Source organism: Pseudopodoces humilis, chromosome 7, assembly GCF_049639895.1.
Source record: "Pseudopodoces humilis isolate 2021_Gansu_Grassland_sample_001 chromosome 7, ASM4963989v1, whole genome shotgun sequence".
Lineage (NCBI taxonomy): Eukaryota > Metazoa > Chordata > Aves > Passeriformes > Paridae > Pseudopodoces > Pseudopodoces humilis.
The window spans coordinates 47,163,568-47,183,161 of NC_142206.1; the positions used below are offsets into that span (position 1 = coordinate 47,163,568).

The 19,594-nt window shown below is 37.5% G+C and overlaps 1 protein-coding gene across 3 annotated transcripts; it reads right to left on the minus strand.

Moving 5' to 3' along the window:
• Window positions 1-1,991: 1,991 nt before the first annotated feature.
• On the minus strand, window positions 1,992-19,257 carry ATXN3 (ataxin 3). 3 transcript variants are annotated; one of them, XM_014249925.2, is made up of 11 exons: window positions 19,202-19,257; window positions 15,638-15,802; window positions 15,070-15,114; window positions 13,708-13,793; window positions 13,213-13,279; window positions 10,772-10,859; window positions 10,390-10,522; window positions 9,173-9,348; window positions 8,578-8,701; window positions 7,722-7,810; window positions 1,992-7,192 (listed from the first exon to the last, which is right to left on the minus strand). In XM_014249925.2, the coding sequence occupies exons 1-11, from the start codon at window positions 19,223-19,225 to the stop codon at window positions 7,098-7,100; spliced, it is 1,092 nt and encodes a 363-aa protein (XP_014105400.1). In that variant the 5' UTR covers window positions 19,226-19,257; the 3' UTR covers window positions 1,992-7,097. The 3 variants fall into 3 exon arrangements, with proteins under 3 accessions (XP_014105400.1, XP_014105399.1, XP_014105401.1); XM_014249924.2 differs by lacking the exon at window positions 19,202-19,257 and adding an exon at window positions 17,945-18,058; XM_014249926.2 differs by lacking the exons at window positions 8,578-8,701; window positions 19,202-19,257 and adding an exon at window positions 17,945-18,062.
• Between the last annotated feature and the right edge of the window lie 337 nt (window positions 19,258-19,594).

Genomic DNA, 19,594 nt, shown 5'->3' on the forward strand with positions numbered 1-19,594 from the left:
GGCGGAAGCAGAGGATGCCGGGATGGTGGCGGAGCAGCAGGCGGGGCGCGGAGGGCGGCGTGGAGCCCCGCGTGATGATGGGGGGCTCGCCCGCCGGGATGGACCTGGGCCACTAGCAAAACAGTGTGCTGTGCACGAGATTAGACGCGATTAATGTTTGAAAATATGTTCTCAAAAACCACACAAGATCCTGAAGCCCCGGCTGCTGTGGAGTACATGGAGGATGTACGTTTGGACGGGGAAGAGGTGACTGAGGGGACCTAATCGACGTCTATCAGAATCTTAAGGAGAGGTGCCAAGAGGCTGGGTCCGGGCTCTTCCGCTGGTGCCCAGCAGTAGGACAAGATTTCTGCAACGGTCAGGAACTGATGCACAGCAAGGTCCACCTGAATATCAGGAAAAACTACACTGTGCAGTGACTGCACGCTGGAACAGATTGCCTAGAGAGGCTCTGGAGTGTCCCTCCCTGGAGATACTCAGGAATCATCTGAGTACTGGGATCACCCTACTTGAGCACGGAGGTTGGACCAGATGATCCACTGTGGTCCCTTCCAACCCGACCCATTCTGTGAGTCTCGGTTGTATTTCCAGCCAGAACCCCAAAACTGCTTCAGTTCAAAGTTCCCTTTGTTTTCTGATCAAGTGAGGTATTTAAACTTGGGACTACAAGGAGTTACAGAAAAAGAAGTTTTGTATCAGTCAGAATGACACCATTATAAAAAAATGCAGATACTGGAAATAAAATACAGGGCAGCTGGCTCTTTAACCATTTCAAATTGATAGCTACATAAAAAGATGCATAATTAAAGCATCACATCAACAGCAAAATGAAGCTGAGAAGAGCAGGTGGAATCTTAGATTTCTTAGAAGTCTGGGAATGCAGCAGGTACAAAACACAGGTTCTAGAGTTTTAAGTGGGCAAACATTACCAGACAGACATGGAACAACCTGCTTGTTGTTTCCCAAACAGGATCTTACAGAGTCCTGGTGAAGGGTTCATGGCTGGCCTGCAATAATGTATTACCTTTTAGCTTGAATAGCCTCTGTCACTCACAGGCAACTCTAAGGCTGGGCATGGTATGTGGTCCAGGAATTTAGAAGTTAAAAATTCTTTAATTCTCTAATAAAAAATTGTTTTACCTCATCTTCACTGAACAGTTTTTCTATCAGGTTGGTAACTGATTTTACCAGTATATTAATTTAATGGTATACTTGTCACCCTTATGATTATCCACAATAAAACCAATCATACCCCACTTCAAATCCATTTCTGGCTTTTAAAAAAAAAAAAAGTAAGTATCAGAATTGTACGAAGTACAAGTGCTGTGACAGCATGGAATGTAGACATGTACCTTTATCAGATTTACTAATTTGCAATATTGAGTTTAATGGAGATGAAAAGTTTACAATGGTCAAAAGACCCCTTATCATTGGTTTAACAAAACTTGTATGGGTCCTCATAACAGTAAAGATGTGTCATTTAGTGTTTGGCTAAATAAATTTTATGGGAAATTCTCTTGGCATTTTTTCAACTAAGATCATGGATGTCCTGCACACATATAAAATATTAAGGGATGATAAAAATGTGGTTAATTTTATAATGCCAAGTAAGGCATATAGTCAATAAAGCAGCACAGAAAACTTTTTGTACTGCTCTTTTTATTTACTACTCTTGCAAAACTAGAAACTCTTTAGCGTAACAATATCATCCATTGTTAATTAGGGGCACTCTGTGCCATCCAGTATACTCTGTATTGACTAAGCTACAAGAGCAATGCATTGTGTCACAAAAAGAATGAGTATTCTGGCAGCGAAGCAGGAAACACATCAGAGATGATAAAATGTCAGCAACAGAAAACTATCCCACTGCTGTCTCTACACACCTCTGGTGCAAAGCCCACTGATACGAGGAATGAGATTTCAATGTTTGATGATTCTGTGTCCAATCTGCACATAAGGGAAAGCACATATGCAAATACTAGAGAGAAACATTAGAAGCTATAATCATATTTATTTAAAAAAGTGATATCAAATACAACCATATATATTCATGCCTATTTGGAGACCATTTTCAAAATATTGAACAGTGTTGCCATTTTCCAGTCAAAACAATGACAAAGCATTTCATTTTTCCCTTTTTAAATCTTTTCATTATTCTATGCTTTATATACACAAAATAGGCAAAAATTATACAGGAATCCAGAGCCAAAGATGTGATATGAAAACAGTCTTGACAAAAAATCTTACTGAAAATAATTTTTAAAATACACAACCATTAGGCAAGAGATGAAAAATTATTCCCTTACAAAATCCTAACTCTACACTGACTTGTACACAGGGGGTTTCATGTAGCAAAAAATAAAATTTTATCAAAAGCTTAAATGCTTTAAAGACAAGATCAAGTTTTTTATCTTTTTTTTTTTCATTTTGCTTTTGCACAGTGGCATTTGAACATTACATACCTTTTTTCAAAATCTTACAAGTCCCCTCCTGAATTCACCCAGTGGCCGTACTGAGGATAAGGAAAGATTAAAATAAAAATGTAGTTATAATTATTTTTTTGACAAAGAAAATAATGTATAAGCATTTTGATTTGGTGAAAGCAGTTGAAAAGTCACATGTTCTAACTGTCTGAAGAACTGTAACTGGGGAAGGAGCTGACTATGGCAGGTTAAATACTCCAGCATTTCCTCCATCTCTGAAATACAAATAAGGCAAAATGTGTGTATGACGATTAAAAAAAAATATTGCAGAAGAGCTCATACTTTTAAGATGAAAACCTGAATACAAGACAAAGCTACCACTTCTAAACTGAAGAACTAAATATTTGGACCCCGCCAGTTTGAATGCATTAAGTATTACTGTCACTTGAACAAGTGATTGTGTCTATGGAATAGGCATGTATTTATTACATGTTGGACTTATTTTCCTTTTTTTGGTAATGATTTGTGAATAATTATCAAGATTTGCCCGGACTTAAGTTTGCTGTATGCAAGACAGTAATGGCTTACCAAGTGAACATAATTTTCTATCTAAGCCCTTAAAAAAAGTTTCCACATCAGTTTTTCTTTTCCTTGGATTCTTATTTCAGTTCCTTCAAAAGTGATGTGCTGATAACACAAATTGCAAAATAAAACTTCTTTGTAAGTCTGAATTCTAATTCTCTGATCCTGTTCCCCTATACTGTATTTTTCAGTACAAAGGCCACCATTTTTATGTTTTCATCATTATTTGAGCCAATATTTAACACTAGAGATTTTCACATTTTAGAACTGTAACATGTTCATTTTTAAGCCTGTCATTTTTGTAATAAGACAAAGCAGCTTGCAAATTATAATATTTGTCTAGTAGACATCTGCACCCCCACCATTCTGTAAGTCTGTAATAGAAGCAATAGTCCAACATTAAAACACATCATAGATTTAAATTTGTATTGGTTATTTTCAAGTAGTCTGCAAAGTAGTAAAGTATGACAAGTAAGAAGAGTACCTTAGCTGAAAATTACACTTAAATTTATTTCAGTTCTTTGAAGGGCACAACAAGCACAAATGTTAAAGTAAGACAGTATTGTATCATACTAGTTTCAGGTCTAGAAAAATATAAGCATTTAAACAGCTAATATTTATACTTGATGTGCCTAACAAGAATTGCATAAAAGCATGACTGCATTACAACTCTTGTTCCTCCTGCCCTCACCAAGACCAAGAAAGCAGTTTGCAGAATTATACTTAGAGATGTAATTTTGGTATTTATTGTATCACTCATTCCCCCTGCCCCTTTGATTTCTACTGGAAGAAAACCATAATTTGTCCCATGGAGCATTCACTGGAAAATAGTAAAAATCTGTTGAACTAATGAAGTCTGAAATTCCCTCAAATATAACTTTTTAACAATAATATTAAAATATAAAAAAAAAAAAAAAAAAATCAACATCTACTGCTTAACAATGAACTTTGGCCTAAAGCTGTAACATGGGAAAAAGCCCAACCCTTCTGGTTGACAGGGTAGATAACACTGGAAGTACACCCTAAATTAGTAAATTAGAAGCATAGTTGAACTGCACTTAGACTATTTATCATTGAAAGAATGCACACCAAAAAATGACAGCAGTGTTTTATTGACAGCTTCTTGGCAGGTCCAGACATTTTGAACTTGAGACCTGGGTTATAAAATACGTACTGTCAGCAATTAGTATGAGTCTTTTCCTTGGGTACAGTTCAAATAGAGACCCTGTCACTCTCTACAAGTCCTGAAAGAAGGTTGTAGTGTGGTGTGTGTCAGCCTTCAGTTTGTACCAAGGGAGGTTCAGGTTTGGTATCAGGAAGTATTTCTTCTCTGAATGGGTCATCCACCATTGGAACAGGCTGCCCAGGCAAGTGGTTGAGTCTCCTCCCTGCAGCTCTTTAAAAAGAGGTGTAGTTGTGGTGCTTAGCAACATTACATTTAGTGGTGGACTGGCCTGCATTAAGGGTTGGTTTCTTGCAGGTCTTTTCCAGTGACAGAATTACATGAATTAACAGATGTAGCTGAAATTGCTCTTGTAACTGCTTGTCAATATAGACATGCCTACCTCATTCTGCTTGACATTTCTTTAAAAATCAAACTGGTAGTTGTTGAGTGACAGCATTTCCCCACAGAGGGAAATGGTTGGCCCTGTGATCACTGACTCAGCTGCACCTTTCAGGCCTTGACATTTTATATTCCTTCCATATTAAAATACTTGGGTGATGAAGTGACTGATGATGTGACATGAAAGTTCAAAGGCAAACCTCCATGTTTTAGTGATTATAAAATCATGTAGTTGGCCTGGCTTACAGTCAGTGAGATTCAAGGGACTAAGTTGTCTGGGTTTTTTTTTTAATATAAGGCTGCTAGAGCTACAGAAATAATAATTTTAGTATGTTTTTATAATAGAGGAGGATAAAAGGTCCAAGTTCCAAGTACTGGCATCAGATTGCCAGTCTATACCTATTTATAAAAATGAGTCTTATTTTAGAATTAGTTTATGGCACAACCAAAAAAGGAAAATTAAGCTGTGGTTAATTGACAGATGAGAAAAAAAAAAAAAATCAGTGCTTTAGACACCTTTCTTGCTTTCAGTTTCATAGAAATTTCAAACTGAAAGCAGAAAATCACACCCTGAAAAATACAGCATTTCAAAATGGCATACGCACACATGGACTTTTAAAGTCATTGTTCAGCTATATTATTTTGAGACATTACAAATAATTACAATATGTATGACAGGATTATTTTAAAAAGACAAAAATTAGTTTTTAGAAAGTAGTGCTGTCTCATGTCAAAATCAATATTGTGTAACACATACCAGTGGTTCCGGTTGACATTGGTGAAAATCCAGCACATGGATAAGAAAAACAGAATTTAGCCCAATTATGTATAATATCCTAAGCTATCAGGAAACCATTGCTGTAGACAAATCTTTACTGAGAGGTAAAAGCCCTTTCATGTACAGTACTACTTGATGCTGAATGTGTATTTCCATCTAGCTACCATTAATTTCCTACTAATTTGAATTAAATGTTACTATTGTGCAAAGATATAACTTTAGAATACTTTGATAAAGAAATTTTGGGTTATCTTTGAAAGATTCTTAGAATGCCTGTGCTAACTGTTAATGCTTTAACTGGACTACAGCTTATATACTCTATCTACAACATATTTCCATATAATTTATATGTAAACAGAATTTGTATTTCAAGCACCATTTAGGAAAATGAAATATCTCTCTTTTGTTGCACTGAAGTTCAAAGTCAGGTTTGGTCACCCTGTTACACATTCATCCTGGATATCAAAGCAAATGTCTTACAACCAATAACATAAGCTATCTCACAAACTTTGCTTCCCAATTTTTCTCAGGATCAGAAACAACATGATAAAAAATTGTAAGGTGCGTGAATAAAGGCCATTCCTGAAAAAACTGCAACATTCTGACAGACACTCATAAAAAGCATTTCAGAAAGAACATCCACACAGGCATAAATATTCATTCTTATAAGAGCTACTTCCACAGGGGTCATTTCAGATTGCAGGAATGCACCTTATGCATGTGGCACTGACTTTATGGCACCTAAATCCCCTCCTACCTTCTCCTAGTCTCAGTTACAGCTCTTTCATACTGAAAAGCCATAATGAAGGGTTGAGCTTGAAGAGGAAAAGACTCTGGAAGAGGTAGAAAATAAAACCTGTTCAACCCAATTGAGTATATGCTGCTTTTGAAGTAAAAAGACAGTGGCTTTAACAAGAAAGAGCGTAAGAAAACAATAATTAAAAGCAAAACAAGAAAACAAAACTCCAAGCCAAATAAGGCAAGTTATCTGCTAAAAGACAGTACATTAAACATGGGCCTAAAATTTTACAATTGGAATTGAAGGTAAAACCAAAAATTATTATAAAGTCAGAAATCACTGAAAGACTCGGGAGCAACATTATAGTCAACAATACACTGAAAATTCTCACTTGAATTGAAAAGTATGAAATTTATGGATTCTTCCTTGTTTCTCCTGCAGAATGGATAATTTCAAAAGTAGACAGCAGGATCAAAAAGCTGATGTTAAGTCATTCATAATAAAGAATCACAAAATAATTTAATATTAATGGAATTTAATTACTCTCCCCATTTTAGAGTGATCTATTAAAAAGAATTTATGAACATAACTTATTATTTGTATCTGTTTTTACATTAGTACTGAAGAAAATAATTTGATTCTGTTTTCAGCACCATTTGAATCTTCTATAGAACTCTTCAAAACAATTTAAACTTGCTTTTTTAATGCAAGCTTTAAATGCTTTACTTTTTTAAGTTACAGCTGCTACCCTTGTCTGACTTTGCATGAATAGTTCCAGTAATTTTAACACCACTACTCCTGTGAGCAGATGTTTTGTAGTAGGAGTGCTACAGTTCTCTACATTAGTGCAATCATTTTTGTATTTGCAGATCCTCTCTAAACTGACCTTCAGCAGCCCCCCTTTCATTCCTACTTCCAGAACTCTGAAATGAACCCTGCTTGTGCAACATTCACACAGTAGAATTTTAATGGAGACTTAGCGTTTTGACAATAAAAGGGAATAAAATGATGTTATTTCTCCTCTTCCGAATTCAAGTGGTTTCTAACAGACTCCAGAGACATATTCATGGCTGCTTGAAGCATGTCTTCTTCGCTCATATCACCACCTAAAGACAATACATGCAATACAAGCTGCAATAAATTCACAGTTCTTAATCATAGTTAAATGATTTTGTTGTTCCTTTCGTCCACACCCACATTTTTGTACCCCACTGACAAAATGGGTTTTGTTTTTAAAATCACTGAACATTTTGCAAATAGCATTTCACCAACAATAGTCACTTTGTAACAATACACACTGATTTTGGATCACCAACACCTAACACTGGTAAGGTCTACACACATTCTTCTGAAAATTGGTTCCAGTAATTTTGTCAGATACCAATCCAAGTTGTCATACCACTTTAAAAGTAATTTAGAAAACAAACTGTTGGGGTAATAGCAACACTCTTCAGTTAGAAATAGGATATTGACATTCAAAGGGAAACAGGCTTTTCAGGAAAGTGATCCTTTCCTTCACTCCCAATATAATGGTTGTAATACGCAATCGGAATGGCTGCTCAAGTGACGAAATAGGCAGACAAGGAAAATTAAGAAACAACACAAAGATGAAAAAGGCAGGTTAAAAAACAATACCTGTGCCAGGTTCTGGAGTGCTTGAGCTAAGAGTTGCTTTGTCCTGTAGGTTTGGGGTCTGATCTTGCTGCTGTAGCTGTTGTTGCTGTCTGAAAGTGTCATGCATTTGTAAGAGAATAAGATTAACATCAGCATGAGGCCTGAATCAAGTTCATTTCATTGTAAGGAAGGCGGGGAGTCAGAATTAGAAGCTGTTTGGTACCATATCACCCCTGTGCCCAAAATCTCTTTCCTCATTCCACCCTGCTAACCTTCAGGTACCTATCTTCCCAGTATTCTACTCCAAGCCACAAGACTATTTTCCCAGGATTCAGAAGTTCTGCATTCTTATCCAACCATGTGAAGTCTAACTCCTCCCATCCATAGCATTTCTCCCTGGTCTTTATTTCCTCTATTGCTATAAGACAGAGATAAGGAAAAGCTACAATAACTCGACTATCTATTAAGAAGGTTCACCAGAACAGTAACATAAAATATGTACAATGCTTTTGTGTGATGCACATGAGAAGCATCATTACCCAAAGCAAAGTCTTAAGAGAAATAATACTTTTTGTTGGGAAGGTAGTCGCAGAAATTTACAGGATTTCATTTAAAATACTTCTATAATGTATGTTTTCTTTTCTTTCTTCACAAGACTTTTAACAGTAGCAAGACTACTGCGTTATTAACAAACACTTTCTTACTAGAGGTTTCTTTGTAGGAACCACCTGAGAATAGTGAAATTCAGGTACTGTTAGGAAATCATGTTAAGACAGAAAAATTGAGCTGGACCTCAGTAAGAAACCCATCCACATCCCAAAAGCACTGACAAATACAACATGTACTTTCACATGCAGTTTTCTATCAGCTACTTTACTTTTCAAAATATGCTTGTCTTCTCCTTCGCAGTTCTTCTGAAGAAAGGGAGTCTGTCTGACTGCTGTGAGACGACTGAGGAACATTCTGTGGTAACGAGCCTGAGAGCTCACTTTGACGGCTACCTAAAAGCAGAACATGCCATAGCCTACTAATTATAATTTACATAATTATAAATATAATTATATAATTTTATGTAATTAATCCTACTAATTTACTAATTATAGTAAAATGAAGTTATATTTAATTTACTAACTTAAAAAATGTTTTCAAACTTGAGAAGAAAAAATACTTCTTGGAGAACTAAGCACCTAAAGTAATTTCACTTGATATTCTCTCTCATCACCTAAGGACTGTTTCCCTTTCCTCCTGCCACTCTTTGCCAATTTGTTCTTCCTTCCTAAGAATCAATGCCAACATGCAAATTACAACTTTTCAAAAAGCAGGATGGAGATAGCTACAGGCAATCCTGGATTGTCCTTCCATGCCTCACACCAGTCTTTCCAGAGATAATGACACATGCTGGAAAAAGTGCCTGAGAAATTGATTCCAGGAGGTGCTTAAAGCACTCTAAGAAATTTATATGAGCACTGCACCTTGCATGCTGAGCTGAATGGCTCTGCGAAGATCAGCTTCTTCATCCTCCATATCAATTTCCTGCCTACTTAGAGCCAGGGCTCTCTGAAAATTCTCTTCATCTTCGTCTAACATGCCTGTTCCATCAAACGGATGGTTAACTTCTATTGCTTGGTCCACATCACTTCTGGGTAGCCTGTGAAATTCATACATTCTTAGCAAAATTCAGATAGAGATTATATTAAATTTTATCATGAGGTTTAAATTAGTATGTTCTGCCAGTATAAAGCTAGGTTTAACTTTGGGAAAAACATTTTCGTTGTAAAAGTCTGTTGTGTTAACAAGCATTTTCCTGAAAAATGAAAAAGCACAAAAGGGCTGCAAGCAACTGCAGAGGGACTTGAACACATAATTGCCACATACTACCCTCTAAAGCAATGCACATGTTGACAAGAAGCTGTTAGTAAATTGTCAGAAAACGATAAACCCACAAAAAGCCATGACATGTTCTTCAAACCTACTGCTATTTAAAGTTACACAAGCAGAAGAGAGTGCATATGGTTTCCTTCTCAGCAGGCCTTGAAGGCCACTCCAAAACAACAGAACCTATGTAACACTTTACATGTCACTGCTAATTATTCCATCAATTTACATCATCAATTTAACAAAGGGGAAAAAATAATTAATTCCTCTGAGAAGTCTAAAGCCTTTTTATCAGTATGCAATTTGTTCACTACGAAAATTCAATTAAATCATTGCAGAAGCACATAAAATACTGACTTTATATGCTTTCAGTGATGTTTTATATTAGCAGAATGCATCAAAAATGAGCAGCACCATAACATTACAGTGAAATTATTCCAAAAGGGAATGCCGTATGATTTATATGATGTGGAATTCAAAGATCAGTTTCTCATTCTTTTCTACTTATGACAAAATGCATGGAGCAGTCTTAACTATAGAACAATTACTATTAACCATAGTTCATTAGACTTGCTAAACCATTTTCCTCCCTAAGTCAAAAATCTGCACTATAATATGCTTACGCACATGGAAAGACTCAATCGTTACCAAGACAGCTTTTACCCACTTAAAAATACATCTGTATGTTGCCTATCAACTTGCTTTTACTGGGTGCAATGGCAGTAAACATTGAACTAAATGTACTTGTTATTACTTCCAAATTACAAATCAATCATACTGAACATTATTGAAACAAAATCTTTATTTACCTTACCTCTGATCTCTTGACTGTGCTGCCTCTTCTCCAATCAATTTTGGTCGCTGCATCTGCTGTACCCGAATCATCTGCAGCAGCTGATCTGCCTCACAGTCTGGCAGGTCACCTTTTACTACAAATATGGAATAACCTGAGAAAAAGAAACCATAAGTCTACAGCATTAAAGTGCAGATATAAACACTCTAAAATGTACACTATATGGAATACAATCATGTGCAATATAAGATGCAAGACTCTACCTTCCATTATAAGGACTTGGGTTATTTCACTATTTCAATCATAAAACTGTGAATAGTTAACTGAATGCATAAGTTCTAAGAAATAATGATTATTACCTACTTTTAATTAATGAGATTTAACATCTACAAGTTACTATTACCTTCCTGTTGTAATTGAGCCAAGAAAAGTGCAAGATATGTATCTGATATTAGTTCTGGACCCATCAAGAGAGAGTTCAAGTTAAACCACTGTAATTAAGGAAAAAAAAAAAGGTTGAGAGAACAAATTAGCATGAAGATTACTCAGTAATCCATTCTTGTACATTGTGGTAATTTTTTATTATGGAATATCCGAATAAATTTAGTAAAATAAATTATCAAATAAGAGTTTTTTTGAGCATAATACCTATACTGCTAAAGGTTATCCTTCAAATAATCTAACAGGACATGTGAAGTGTGGATATTACTGCATGCTCTCTCCTATTACTGAATACTGGTAGCAGGGAAACATGTTAACACAGATAATCCTTAACCACTGTATTTTGATTTATTTCAGACATCATTCTAAAATTCTGCTTAATCCTAGTTTTAAACCTGAGACTAATGCAGTAAGAAATCCTTCATCAGTTAATGATACGTGTTAAGAAATTATTAGATACAGGAAACAGACACCAAATTATTTCCATTAAATACTTTCATTGAACATTACACCTTAGCTGGTGATACTGAAAACTAGTGTTTACCCTTCCTGCAGATAATTTTTAAACTTCAAAATTAATAAAAATTTACTCAAATTTAATATGCTGAGAGTACAGCACTATATTACAACAGGGGACTCTTCCTATAGACATACACAACTCATTTCTAGTTCCCCAGAGACCCTAACTAGTAATTTATAACACTTCTAAACAGAAACAGTATTATACTTACATAAAACTTCTAGAAAGAAAATATATTCAATGTGAAACAAAATATTCTACCTTTAAACTCCCATATAGTTTCCAATGAAGCTAAAGAACTTTTTTCTTAGACCTACTCATTCAGTATTATGCAGTTTTAACCAGAAAGCACCATTTTAGTTAGTGGAAGGAGAATTCTATCTCCATTCTCACAGAAATGCACTGATCTATCTACCCACACTTTCACATATGCACCCACACGTTTGCAGCCAGGCCCATACAATAATGTAAGTGACTATCTACCACCCTGTCATGCAATCACTTAATTTTCCAAAAACATTCTTTGCCACTAGGAAAGGGTAAGCAGACCAACAGTGTAGAAGAGTAACAAATAAAAAGTTTTGTAAAAAATTTGATGGACAGACTACAGTAACTTTTAAAAGACATTATGGAGGAGAAAGTTCTATGAAACTGATTTTGCTTTAACTGTGACAGAGGAGAAGCAGGTCAAATAAATCTAAGTCAACCCATTTTGTCGAATTTTCCTCACTACCCTCTAGATAACAGACACCTGGTATTGTCTTCATGTGGTTACAAGCCATGTAAAAAATTAAAAAGGCATCCTCCCTCCAGCTTAGGATGTCTTGGGTTAGAACACTGTCTCATAAAATTCCACCCAACATGGTTGCATTGTAGAATAAGGAGCATTTCAATAATTTTAAGATAACATCCAGCCTTTTTGATATCAAATAAACAAAAAATGCCTGTAAACATTAGCCATAAGTTTAAACTAAAGCAGAACAGTAGAGATTAGTTTTCTCACTCACAGGTAATTTTTCTTTTTTTTTTTTTTTTTAAATCTGAATGACAACATAAATAGCCAGAACTTGCAAAAATGAACCAAATGGGCAAACTGTCCTGTCCCACTATTACAGACTCTGAAAGCTGTTTCCCATGAAAAAAAATCCCGTAGAAATTAAACACCAAATCAGTTCACGTTGTAGAAAAGCTTATGAAGATCCAGAAAAATGACTGGCTACTGAAATAAAACACTGAATTGGTGGTAAGGGACATGGATATGAACTGAGTTGGTACATATGTACCATATACTAATATGGCCATTCCTTACCTTTAGTAACTATTTCCTGCTTAGAATATAATTGTTTCAAAGTTTTCTATAACAGTACAAAGTTCTACTTCCCCAAACCTCATTCTGCTGGATACTCTGAGTATCCATTATTGTCCATCAAAACGTTGAACTTTTCCTTGTATCTACTGCCCATTTAAATAAACAAAATGATTTTACAATGCCAATATCTTACTGCATTAAATCAAGTTTTTGAATTCTGTAGGGATCCTAATCATTGTCCAGGATTCCCCCACCCCGTCAAGTACAATTTTTCTTCAGTATTTCATGCAGGAGAGAAAAATAAAACAGCTTAAGAAGTCACATAAGACCCTCCCAGAGCTTCAGCTCCCTGAGGACACTAGGGAATTGATCCTACTGTCTTTTCCCAGGCTAACATTTACAATGACCCACCTGGCACTTTTGTGATAAAACAAACATTTACCCTTTTTTTAATATGGGACACTATTAAAACAAACTGCACAAAAGCTTGCAAAAGGGAAGCACAATCTACTTGCAATCACCTTTCCACACCCATTTCTGAAGTCAAATTTAAAATAAAAAAAGACAGTGTCACCTGTTTTCCTAACTTTCGAACTGTAAACCAGTGTTCCTTATAATTACAAATAAATGATTTTTCATTTCTGTAAAAAGAAAAACAAAAGGTATAAATAAAATTAAATACTCTAAAATCAGAGTACATAATAATGTTTAAGATCTTTGCTATCACTAATTTGAACTTATATAATAAAATTTCAGTACTACAACTACTGATGTTACATTACAGAGTACTCATACTGCTTTATAACATTCAGGAAATTGTCAACATCACTGAAATCTCCATATACCTGTGATTCTACAGATACTAAAATATGAAGGCACAGAGGACAGATGTTCTCATGCACCCCCAGAAAGGAAAAAATAAAAATAAAAATAAAATAAATCAAAGCCAGGGGGTAATACAAACACCAAAATGCAACAGACCATGAAGCAGCAACTTTAAAGAAAGATTTAAAACACATATTAAGGGTATTTTTTCTGTAAAGTAAAAACAGGGTGCTAAAAGTCTTACATAGGATCGATCCCAAGTCTCTGGTACTCTGGGCTGTTGAAGAGGATTAGTTCTAAACCCCACACTTTCAAGGCATTGCTTATAACCTGTCAAAAAAGAACACTTTTCATAAGTCAGACCAGTTCAAATCTAAGCTCAAGCAATACAACCATCTTAGCTTTAGCTACACTAAACAATTATACTGTTTTCATAAAACTTACATTTCAAAACATTGCCAGGAAACCTAGGAATCACATTACTCAAAATGCAATGGTCATGAATCTATATGCAAGCATAAAACTCATAACTTATCTAAGGAAAAGTAACAAAACCATGATTTAACTCATCTCTGTTAATGAGCTTACTCTGCTAAACAAAGCTGTAATTTCACCTTCCACAGAGACTTCATAAATTGTCATCTACTTGCAGTGCACTGCTCTACCCTACTTCCCCCCACCACATATAATCTCAATCTTTCTTCACAGTAACTGCTGGAGATTTTTTTTTCACTGGATTATCATAGGATCAGTCAGTTTATTGAGCTGAGCACCAACTCTTTTACAACAACTTCCTAAAGCTACACAAAATAATACTGTTAAGAGCTTCTAAGCTAACAATTCAAATTCCTTCCAGCAAGCCAACTGTGCCTCAAATGACAAAGCAATGACAGGACAAAAAAGTAGAATGAGGAAACATTTTTTTTTTCAGCTACTGAAGCAGCCCAAAGATAGCAGGAAAGCCAAACTGTTAATGGTTTCTTTTTAGAAAGAAAAGCAGACCAATCGACCATGAGGAAGAGAGGCTCTTAAGGAGTCTGGCAAGTACCACTGAAAGCTTGGGAGACAGACAAAGATGTCTAGAGCTCTAATCTAGGCAAAAGCCCCAAGTTGGTGTTCAAAACTTTTTTTTTTTTTTCTGGTCTATGTATTTATTATTGATTACTTTTCCCTTATGGCCTTAAAAAAAAGCAAAAACACCCAAGAAAATCTGCAGATCACTGTGATAACACTGTAACCATTGCTAAGGGCTTTCTGTCTATACTTTGAGAAAGCCATCTGAATTCTGCTCCTTCACCTACAGTCTGTGGGAGCCAAGGTCTACACCTGAAGTGCCCACAGCTTAGAAGTCAAGCTTATTGCCAGCAGGTGTCATTTCACAGCTCCTGAATCCACGTTTCTCTGATGTGTTTGAGGGCCCATGAACTGAAGAACTGCAAGTCACTGTTCTTAATGGAAAATACTCTGAACATTTGGAAGTCCAGCACTTAATCCCATTAAGCCCATGAACTTGCAACTAGATGGAAAAGCTCAATGCTATTTAAATGATATAAGAGAACATTTATTGCATAAATAGAAAATGGTGTCAGAAGAGAGCTGTGCTTACTTGAATTGAGAAGAATCCACTATCATCCATATTTACAGAAGGCTGCTGCTCAATGTGAAGTTGAGAGGGAGAAAAGGGAAAAATGGTATAAGCATAAAAGGTCAAAAATAATTGAGTTTTGAAAATAAATGTAAATGCAGATTCTTAAAGCAATGACTTATGTCTTTGTCTGTAAAGCTGATTACAATGCCTCAAATAGGCATATTAATTTAAAATTCAAACCTTTAGAGATGTTCAGTACTTAAAGGGCAGACAGACACAGGAATTTCTGTTCCTAACTGACACTGGCTACAAAAACAAAAGGCAAATTACTGATCCTCCTCATCATGACTGATCTTCCTACTCATAAGATGAAGGTAATGTAGCTTTTTGTAGAATTATCATAAAGTTGTACTAGTAACACTTGAAAATGTCACATCCAAGATACATGAATGAAAAGGCCTATAAATTTAAAAAGCTTTAGCACTAGAAAATTAACCTTGTCTAGCAATGCAAGAATAACAGGTCTGTGCCACACAATATAACATTTCAGGCAACATCAAGCAACCTCAAATGAAGGTAATTTTACCTGTAAAAAAGTCCTGTATTCTTCACTAGATACTCCTCCCTCTGCCATTCTCATCCTTTCTTCCTCATCCAATTGCTGTGCAATAGAGGATAACTCAACAGGACTAAAGTATTCCCCTTGCAGCAAATTATTCAGACAATGTTGAGCACACAAGGAGCCTTCTTGCTAATAATGGAAGAGAAAAAATTACCAATGGGAAAAAGAAAATGCAGAAAAAAAAACAGGTTATGCACACTCTGTAAAATGACTCAACTCTTTCATTCTGGCAAACTTCCTGCCCTCCCCATTCAGGCAAAATACCATATATTCTTTCAATCTATTACATTACATTACATTACATTACATTACTGCAAGCTCCCCCATCAACTTGAGGGGAAAAAACCCAACATGCATCCTACCTTATTTCCTCAAGAGAAATATATTTAATGTAAAAGTTGTTTTTGAAAACACCATAAATATTGGCAACCCATATGACCCAACAAATCACACAGAGACCCTGCAACCATCAGAACAAAGGATTCTATCCTCTTCCAAAGTATCAATGCTTGAAAAATCAAACAGTTTAGATCTCTACTTCCTAGTATCTATAACAGACAAGCTCATTATTTTTTAACTTTTCTCCCCTTCCAGGGGTGACTACTGGTAATCTGCTCTACATGTTATTGCCAAGAAAGTGATTAGGAGCTGGAGGAAGAGAAAAGCTCATTTTTCACATGAAATTTACAGATAGGAAGTAGATAAAATAGGGTCATTCCACTAGCTTGAAAATGTTGAAAACAATGATGGGGAAACAAGAAAAAAATATTAATTTCATCATATTAAAAAAAGATTTTTTTTATTTATAGACCCTTTAAATAAAAACCACTTCAGATATTTTGTTGTGCACCCAGCACCTTACAGATAATAGAGCTATAGTGTAGCATTTTTAAAATATCAGCACAAATTATAAAAGGCTGATTAACAATGTCAGTCATTTTAAAATTTTCAAAATTCAAATTTTTTTAAAATTTTAAAAAATCTCTGATCTGAATGAATGCATGACAGACTCCATCATTTTCATATGTGAGATAAAATATTTTCTTGTTAAGAAAAACAAAAACACAATGTAAACCAGCCAAAGCAATATCCATGAAAAGCAACCTTTTTCTACAAATATCTGAAAATCCAGGTGCAAGACAAGTAACATCAGTTTTAAAATCCTGCTTTTCTCTTTCACCCCTTCCTCAAGCCTGACCCACAGAGACTAAGAATACAAGACTATGCCTGTGAGGAATATTCTTTAAAATTCCAGAAAAGCATCATACAGATCATATGTAGGACCTTCCCATGATCCCACTTACAGCTGAAGCCTCAAAAGTTCCCTTTACTCTAGAATCTTCCTATGGCTTCATCACTCAGTTGAGCAATGAGTTATTAAAGCTACACTGGCTGTACAGCCAGGCTTCAATGGAATCCAGAAACCTCCTCCAGTTCATGCCCTTCCTGCAACAAGAAATACAAGACTAAACACCAGCTTCTGTCCCTCTAGGACCACATTCCTGCTGCTGGTCATATGACAAACCTGTAACAGAAGAATCTGCTCAATAAACACAGGCTTCCCCACTAGAATTATATAAAACTGGTTTACAAAGAGAGAGATAGTAAAATACAATATTACTTTGAAAATCAGTTGCATTACATGCAATCTTAATTTCACTAAAAGGACCTTTCTGTATTTGTACAGTATTATCTGAAAGCAATAAGCCTTACTTTGCATATCTAAAAGTTATACACATTATTCGCCAAATGCAAAAACCAGGTCCTACGGTATTTAACTGACACGAGCTTCCAATGTTTTGTACAGAGAAGACTGCTTCTTTTCCATAACCTGAAATTCCCTTATTGATACCTCTCCTGACATAAAATGTTGCCCTGCTTTCAGTGTTTTCAATTACTTGTATCTTATCAAGGACAAACTTCTAAGATTGGGATTCCTGAAGCCCCATACTTAAATCTTGCTTTCTGCAACTGTCATTTCTCTCTAAAAATGCCACATTGTTTTGTTAAATTTTCTTAATAAATACCAAGTTTCTCATGTCTTTTTATCAAAACAACTGGGGTGTGCAGACTCAGGAACACGCAGCACTTGTTGGGGGTGAAAAATATCCCGTAAGAAAAAAGGACAGTAATTCAGTTAGATTTTCCCTAAAATAATAGCAAATAAAAATATTTGGTGCTCCAACATAAAACACATACAGATGCACTTTAACTGTTTTACTAACTTAACAGGGAGCAGGTATGTTTCACGTGAGAGAACTGTTTACTCACCCTTCCCCAGAATGCGTAGGAACTACAAGTTACCATCACCTTGAAACTCTGAATGTACTATGCTTTGTCACTTCAATTTCAGAAGTTTTGTTATTAAACTAGAAAGCAACTTAGCAATAAGAAGTTAATTCATACCGTCATAGGCTAGGCCATGTAAGAAAAGAGTACATTTTGTTAAACTGTTTTCAAAGCCAGACTGAAGGTCACTGAAGCAGAGGCCAGCACGGCTGAAATCCAACACTCACCCTCTGACCAGCAGCTACTTAACACCACAACACTTGCCAAATTTTGCAACCCAAACCTAATCAGAAAGAAAACTTTCCATTTTTTACGGATTTCAGAACAGCAACTTTTTGAAGAAAGATACACAGCTATCTTACTTGACTTCTTAAGGAAGTCAATCCTACACATCAAAACAAAGAGAACTAGCATTAAGACGAACACAATAAAGATGGAGAGACACTGGGAAAGTGCAAGAAGAAAAAATCCAATTATTATCTGACCAGCCTTAAAACAGAAATAGGTCATATTTGGGAACCTGGATAAATCACAGCAGTTCACAGAAGCATTTGTCCTCCAAAACAGAAAATACTGTCCGGCACACAGAAGCACACTATATGAACTACGATTTCTTTATGGCTCTCCCACTCCCTGCTCATTACACCACAGCCAAGCCGGGCTCGGTGACGAGATGGGTCTGAGAGCACAGGGACAGCCCTGCCTACCGCTGCATATCCTCATACTCATTCCTCAGCCACGCGAGCTCTCTCTCAAGAAACACAAGTAGCTGCAGCCTACACCGCCCCACACTTGCGAGTTGTTTCCGCAGACCCCAGAACACAATCCGCATGCCAAAGCGGACGCCGAGGCTCAGCCCTGACTCTCCTTTCCCTGTAGGGCTGGGCAGCGTCCAGCTGGGACGGGCCATGGGCACAGACATCATCAAGCGAGGGCCGCGGCTCTCCCCCGAAGCAGAGGACAAGGCACTGCCTAAGGCTGGAGGGATGCCAGGGAGGGGCAGCGCGGCCCAGCCCGACAAAGGCCGAGCGCACCCCGGGGGCTCCGGGGGCTGCCCGGCGGTCAGCGCGGGGACGGGAGGCCCAGCCTCCGCCCCAGCAGCTCCTCAGAGAGAGCTCGCGCGCCTTCCCCGTCTCGGCGGCCCGGACGGCCACAACCGACGGCGCTGTGCCCAAGGCGGACGGGCAGCGGAGCGGACGGCAAGACTCCCCCCCAACCCTCCCTGGCTCCCTCACTCACCCGCTCGTGGAAGATCGACTCCATGTTTACTGTGGCGGCCGCAGCCCCCGCCCCACGTGACCCGCCCCGCCAATCTCAGCGCCCGCCGCCCCCCGGCCGCGCGGGGCAGGCCCCGCTGGCTGCGCCTGGCGCAGCCTCTGCGCTTGCGCCCCCTGCCGGGGGGGAGGCCGGCGGGCTGAGCCGCCGCTGGCCGCGAGCGCCCCAGTGCGGCAGCCGTGCCCGCAAGGAGCGACACGCACCGCCTGCTCGCTCCTCCGGCGGAGCCCCGCGCCGGCCCCGAGCCGCTCCCGCACCGAGAGGAGCAGTGCCCGGCACCGCCCGCTCCTGCCTTGTGCTCACCAGCTGCCCACCCTTTACACCCTCATGGACCGCTCACAAAGCTGCAGGATCTGC